This window comes from Dromiciops gliroides, chromosome 4 (assembly GCF_019393635.1).
Source record: "Dromiciops gliroides isolate mDroGli1 chromosome 4, mDroGli1.pri, whole genome shotgun sequence".
Lineage (NCBI taxonomy): Eukaryota > Metazoa > Chordata > Mammalia > Microbiotheria > Microbiotheriidae > Dromiciops > Dromiciops gliroides.
The window spans coordinates 484,681,580-484,688,136 of NC_057864.1; the positions used below are offsets into that span (position 1 = coordinate 484,681,580).

General features: G+C 48.7%; 1 protein-coding gene across 2 annotated transcripts in view; it reads left to right on the top strand.

Moving 5' to 3' along the window:
* Window positions 1-3,031, top strand: part of PDE6D (phosphodiesterase 6D) — a 68,263-nt gene extending 65,232 nt beyond the window's left edge. For both annotated transcript variants that reach the window (XM_043964068.1, XM_043964067.1), the window contains 3 exons: window positions 53-178; window positions 887-992; window positions 2,433-3,031. In XM_043964068.1, coding sequence (XP_043820003.1) covers window positions 124-178; window positions 887-992; window positions 2,433-2,514 — 243 coding nt within the window. In that variant the 5' untranslated portion in view covers window positions 53-123 and the 3' untranslated portion in view covers window positions 2,515-3,031. The remainder of the gene's footprint in view (window positions 1-52; window positions 179-886; window positions 993-2,432) is intronic.
* Window positions 3,032-6,557: the final 3,526 nt, after the last annotated feature.

Sequence of the window (6,557 nt, forward strand, 5' to 3'; positions counted from 1 at the left end):
GTGCCTCTGACCCACTTCACTCCATCCTCTATTCCTGTGTTCTGCTTTTCAGCCCGGGTCCCCAAGAAGATCCTCAAGTGCAAGGCCGTGTCTCGGGAGTTGAACTTTTCTTCAGCAGAGCAGATGGAAAAATTCCGCCTGGAGCAAAAAGTTTATTTTAAAGGGCAGTGCCTAGAAGGTACTTTACCATTGGCTGGTTTGAGGGCAAAGGGCGAACCTGGTGAACCAGAGCAGTACTTGGGGGGCAGGAGGGCACCTCCAACTCTCCTCCTGGTGGCCATTTTGCCATTAGAGTCAATTCCCTTCTCTGGGTCTCAGTTTTCTCTTCTATCAAATGAGGGCTTTGACCTAGATGACTCCTCAGGTCCCTTGCAGCTCCAGAGTCGTGAGCCTGCTTTGGTCAGACAGGAGCCGTGAAGCTCATTGTGTCGGAATCGACACACGGAACCAGGCAGCCACACCAAAATGAACGGAAGTCCTTGGTGATGGGGTTGGGTGCTCGGCATGTCCTGTCCACTCCTTCTACCTCCTCCCAAAAAGAAAGTTGCTCAAACACACACAGACCAGCACCTGTGAAGCACTTTGGGTCCATCAGGCAGAGCTGACTCTTGACACCGTGAGCCTGCTTGTCTTTTCCTTGACATTTGTTACTAATGCAATATTTGATTCTTAGTAGTTGAAAAGGACACTTTTTCTAGGACAGAGTGCTGTGTGTGTATAAAGTAATGAGAATTGTCATTCCCAGTGAAGAGGCCAACCACCAGCTGGGGCTGTTAGGCCTTGCAGGCTCTGGATATGGGCCGTGGGCCTTTAGAGAGTGGGCAAGGAGGACGTCGGGAGCCATAATCAGCACACCTGCTTACCTGACTTCTCCTTCCTCCTTCAGAGTGGTTCTTCGAATTTGGCTTCGTGATTCCTAATTCCACAAACACCTGGCAGTCCTTGATAGAGGCAGCGCCAGAGTCCCAGATGATGCCAGCAAACGTCTTAACGTGAGTGGGCAGGTCTTAGGAAAATGGACCGAGAAATGAGGATTCCTGGAAAAGTGGGTGGTGAGGAGCTGAGAGACTAGCAGAGGACGCCTCGGATGGTTGGGATTTGTTTTTTAGGTTACTAAAAGGATAGAATCTTCTTTCCTAGACCATACCTCTGACCTTTCTAAATCTCATCCACTTTACCCAGCATGGGCTACCTGTGGCAGAATGTGACAAAGCCCCGACTAAGTTTTAGAGTTTTTGTGAACTTGGGCTTGATATTTGGGAGTATCACTTGGCAGCTCACATCAACCCAAAGTATAGCCAGCCCCTTGCTCAAAGACCCTGCCAAACCTTTTATTCATTTCTCTTACAGAGTACCTGTCATTCACCCAGCTGAGCTGATAGGGGAGGCCCGATAGTCCATGAGAATAAACCATGTTATGTTTTAAGGAGCCTTGGATATAGTTTTTTAAAGCTCTTATTAGTCCATCATATCTTGAGTTCCCAGTTTGCCCTTACCATTGTCTTCTGCCAGTAATGGATTAGTGTGGGCATCAAAAAGTGTCCATAGCCTATAAAACCACAGGAGTGGGCAAGAGATGCATTCTCAATTCAATTAAAAATTCTTCTCTGCCCATTGCCTGACTTAGACCAGGCCTCATTTATTTGTGAGGCTTATAAGCTTCATGATGACCAGCTTGGGTGATAAAATTATGACTCCTTCCTTGACCTCAGAGTCTCTTAGATGCTGGAAAAAGTGAGGTAGAGCTTATGTTGGAGATGAACAGTTCTTATTGTGCTCCTGGATCACAGAATGTCAGAGCTGGAAGGGATTTCAGGGGTCATTTCATGCCTCATTTGGCTAAAATGGGGACCCTCAGACCCTGGCCAGGATGTCACTTAATCTCTGTGTACCTTCCTTTCCTCCCTCTGCATAATGAAGGTGTAGAATATATTGATTCTGCCACCTTCCACTGCCCAGAGGTCCATCTTCTCTCTCTCTCTCTCTCCCTCCCTCCTTCTCTCTCTCTCTCTCCCTCTCCCTCCCTCCCCCCGCTCTCTCTCCTTCCCCCTCTCCTTCCCTCCCTCCCTGCCTCACCTCACACACTCACATACACTTTCCCCAAAGTCTTTGTATCATTTTATGCTTCAATAGTGACGTGTGTGTTTATGTATAGCACCCTTCTGAACTGTGCAGCCCTGCAGTGGAGAGCAAGGGCCCCCTCTTCCTGCCCCTAGCCAGAGGGAACCTGTAAGCTCACAGATTCGTACCCGTTAGCATCAAACTTTCCTGCCCTCTGAAGTCGGAGTGACTGGCCCCCTCCATCCAGTTAGGAAATGTTGGCCAGGCCCGCGTCCATTAGCTCTGGCCCTCCAGCACGGTCTAGGCATCTTGTCTGTTCTCTAACACCCGCTCTCCTTTCTGTCTCTGTCCCTTCCTTGTCACCCTCACAGTGGGAATGTGATCATAGAGACCAAGTTTTTTGACGATGACCTCCTTGTCAGCACGTCCAGAGTGAGACTTTTCTACGTTTGAGAGAAGGGCGTGTGTATTTTCAGGGTTTGGGTTCTGGTTTTTTTGGTTTGGGGGTGGAGGGAGGGAAGGGAAATCTTTTACTTTCCTCCACACCCCCTTTTTTGGCACCACCACCTCTAACGCCCTCTGGCCAAAAAGACCTGCAGCCCCCAGGTGACCAGTTCTGTGGAGGCAGCCAGGTGATCTTTTCCTACCTGGTGCCCAGCCTCCACTGACCAGCCCAAACTCCCCAACCCCAGAACAAGACAAGGAGGGGAGCTGACAGCCCTGTCCAGTTGCAAAGACAGTTGGATGAACATTGACCAGGAGCCCACCTTGTAAATGTCATCCCCCCGCTCCTGCTCTTGCTCCCCTCAGCCCCAAAGGCGCCACTTCTTTCTTGGCCCCTGCTTTTGGATAGAGTTCATTTTCCAACCCCATGTTTAGTTGGCATTGTTTCATATGTCTTCATACACTTGTAAAATAGACTGTGATATTATTACGTAATGTAATTAAAACCAATTTATGAATTAAAACATTCCTATAGTCCTCAGCATGGCAGTCTTTTCATCTCTGCTTTTTCCTATCTGGAAACCATTACATTAAATGATGGAGGGGGGACGCTTGGGAGAGCAGATTCAGGAGGGTAGCGGGACCAAGGCACAAAAGGTGGAAGGAGGAGAGGCCATGGTGCTAATATTTAGTTCTTTCGTGGAGTTTGGGGATGGAAAAGAGGCACAAACAAAACGAATGTAACCAAGACTACAAGGGAAGCAGAAAACTGGGAAAGAATCTTTGAAACAAGTATTTTTGAGACAAGCAAAGGCCTTACTTCTCAATTATATAGAGCACTGAGTCAAATTTATAAGAATCCAAGTCATTCCCCCATTGATAAATGGTCAAAGGATATGAACAGGCAGTTTTCAGACAAAGAAATCAAAGCTATCTGTAATCATATGAAAAAATGTTCTAGATCACTATTGATCAGAGAAATGTGAATTAAAACAACTCTGAAGTATCTCCCCACACCTTTCAGAGTGGCAAATATAACAAAAAAGGAAAATATTGGATGTTGGAGGGGATGTGAGAAAGCTTGGACGCTAGTCCACTGTAGGTGGAGTTGTGAACAGATCCGACCATTCTGGAGAACAATTTGGAACTATGCCCAAAGGGCTATAGAACTATGCATACCCTTTGATCCAACAGTACCCCTGCTAGGTTTATATCCCACAGACATCTCCAAAAGGAGAAAAAGATCTATTTGTATAAAAATGTTTCTAGCAGCTGCTCTTTTTGTGGTGCCTAAGAATTGGAAATCAAAGGAATGCCCATCCATTGGGGAATGGCTAAATAAGGTGTGGTCTATGATGGTGATGGAATATTCTTGTGCTCTAAGAAATGACAAGCAGGATGATTTCAGAAAGGCCTGGAAAGACTTGTATGAACTGATGTATGGTGCAGTGAGCAGAACCAGGAGAACGTTGTGCCTAGTGACAGAAATATTGTTTGATGAAGAACTGTAAGTGACTTAACTATTTTCAGCTTTGCCGATTATTGCCCCTTTCACCTTGGGGCGAGTTACTTCTCTCTGGATCTCAGACAGAGGGAAAGGAGGGGAAAAGATGTGTGTGAGTGGATGATTGATGGAACAGAGTCCCTGAGGGAGGTCACCATGGCACCAGGTGAAGGCGTTAGTCTTAGGTAGAAAGCCAGCTCTTCTCCAAGGTAAAAGAGGAGGAGATGAGTAGATAGATAGAGGTTTGGAGCCCTAGAACCATAGAGCTGAAGGGACTTAAGAGGTCATCTAGTCCAGGGCTTCGTTTGAAAGATAGAACTGAGATCCAGAGAGCAGTGACTCACCCAAGGTGAAAGGGGCAATAATGGGCAGAGCTGAGATTTGAACTCAGATCTCTGGACCATGGCATGAGGGATGGAATTTGAGGGAGATTATGTAAAGTGCGGGGCAAGGTTCTTTTTTTTTTGTGTGTGTGAGGCAATTGGGGTTAAGTGACTTGCCTAGAGTCACACAGCTAGTAATTGTTAAGTGTTAAGCAAGGTTCTTTCTGGAGAATGAAGTAGGAAGCAAGGACAGGGTTTCAGTGGAAGGGAGGGGGAAAGTTTTTTGGAATGGCCCCTCAGTTCCATAGGGGACCAATAAGTGCATCCAGGGGAGACTGCCTGGCCAAAAATAAGTATAGCAGATACCAAAAGGACTGAGAAGTGAAGGAAGCCAGAGAGGGCATTACCCAAAGAGCTGACCACGGGGTCTGCCAGGCTACATAGAAAGGGAAGGGGGATGAGCTGGTGAAGCTGGACCAAATTACCCAGAGTTGTGTTAAGAGATGGGGGGCGGGAAACTGCACCAGGCCCTGCAGTCAGAGAGAACAGTGGGAGAGAGGCCAGAACAAGGGGAGGGACAGCGGACCTTCTTTGGAGAAAGGCCTTGGAGAGTGGAGAAAAGCTGGGTTTGGATGCACCCAGAAAGTGAAGGTGATTGAAGAAGAGAGTAGGGATATAATGAGATTGTTTACAGTAGAATCTGTGTGGTCTAGTAGGGAGATAGAAGCCCAGAGCTCAGGCAGGCTTGACTGGAGGTTTTTGTGCTGAGGGTTGTCTTTGTAACTACAAATAATGGGCACGGGAAGCAGGCAGAGGGGAGCAAAGTTGGGAGAGACATGAGAGGGCTGCAGGTTGATTTAGTTTTGTCAAATCTAGAACTAATCTGCCTGAAAGTTCTGGCTGAACTGGTTCTAGAACCATTGAGATCCCATAATGCAACTGTCAACTTGTGAGCCAGGTACCAGATGAGTGGAGGGAAGGAAAGAGTAGAAGGTAGATGGGGTGGGGGGAAGACAGACAAAAAGAGGTAGGTGAGTGGAAGAAATGAGTGGTTGGATGGGACTGACTCCGGCATTTGGGTCCTAGATGACGGACCAGCAGGATGGCAGTGTATCATTACCTGAAACAGACTTGACGGGGAGGAGAAGCTCATCTGGACCTGAGGAAGATGACAAGCTCAGTTTTAGAGAGTACATAGGGTACCGCCCTACCCTGTTCTCTGCCTGCCCCACTTCCCAGTGGAATAAAATCCCAATATTGGGAGAAAAGAGAAAACTGGACCTTTCACTCCTGGAAGAGGCCAGTAAGTAGATGGAAATGAGAACTGGAGCTCAGAAGAAAGGCCGGGCCATTAACAGAGGTCATCCACATGGTGCTTGGCTCCCTAGCACCACTGATTAATGTGCCTCCTGAGTTCTCCGCTTGTCGTGTCTTAAGCACTTCTCTGAGAGTTCTTTGGGAGCTTTTACGAATGGCCTGGGATGTCTTATTCTGGTCTCTAGCAAAGCATCAAGTGGCCCGGTCTAGGCGGGACCTTGGCAACTATGGTGTGCCCTGCTGGGCCAAGACCAGGCTGAGTTTGGCCAGTAGCCTGGCCCTAGAGTGTCTGGCTCTTATTGGCACTCAGGACTAGGAGTCTGACCCAGCAGATACTACATTGCACTAGGGAGGTAAAACAAGGGCCAAGTCAAGCCTCATGAAAGCAGAGGCAGAGATGAGAGTCCAGGGGCCCAAGGGGAAAGCCAGAGGAGCAGCCAGGGCAGAGACAAATCGCCCTCCAGAGCGTGCTTTGAGTCTGCGCTCCTGGAGCACCCAGTCATGGCCCTCGGTCACAGATCCCAGGGGGGTGAGTGTGCATTGGTCCCAGGCTCAGCCCTCCACACACACTCGGCCCAGATTCAGGGAGTGAGTCGCTGTGGGAATGTGGGGCTGATGCTGGCTCTGGATTCAAACCCTGCCTCTGCCGTGGGTGCACACCCACATGATCTAGAACAAGTCATTTAACCTCTGTCGACCTGTTTCCTTGTCTGTGAAATAAAGGACTGGGCCTGCTCTGGGCAAACCCTGGCAGAGACAGAGACCTAAGGTACAGGCCTACCCCCGAGGAGCTAGGCCATCACCTTAGGCCACCTCCGGAGTTAACAGCTGGGATCAGGGCGTGGGGCGGAGCTACCAGGGCCGGAAGCCAGAGTTTGTACTGGGCCCTGATGGGTTCCCTGAGAGCA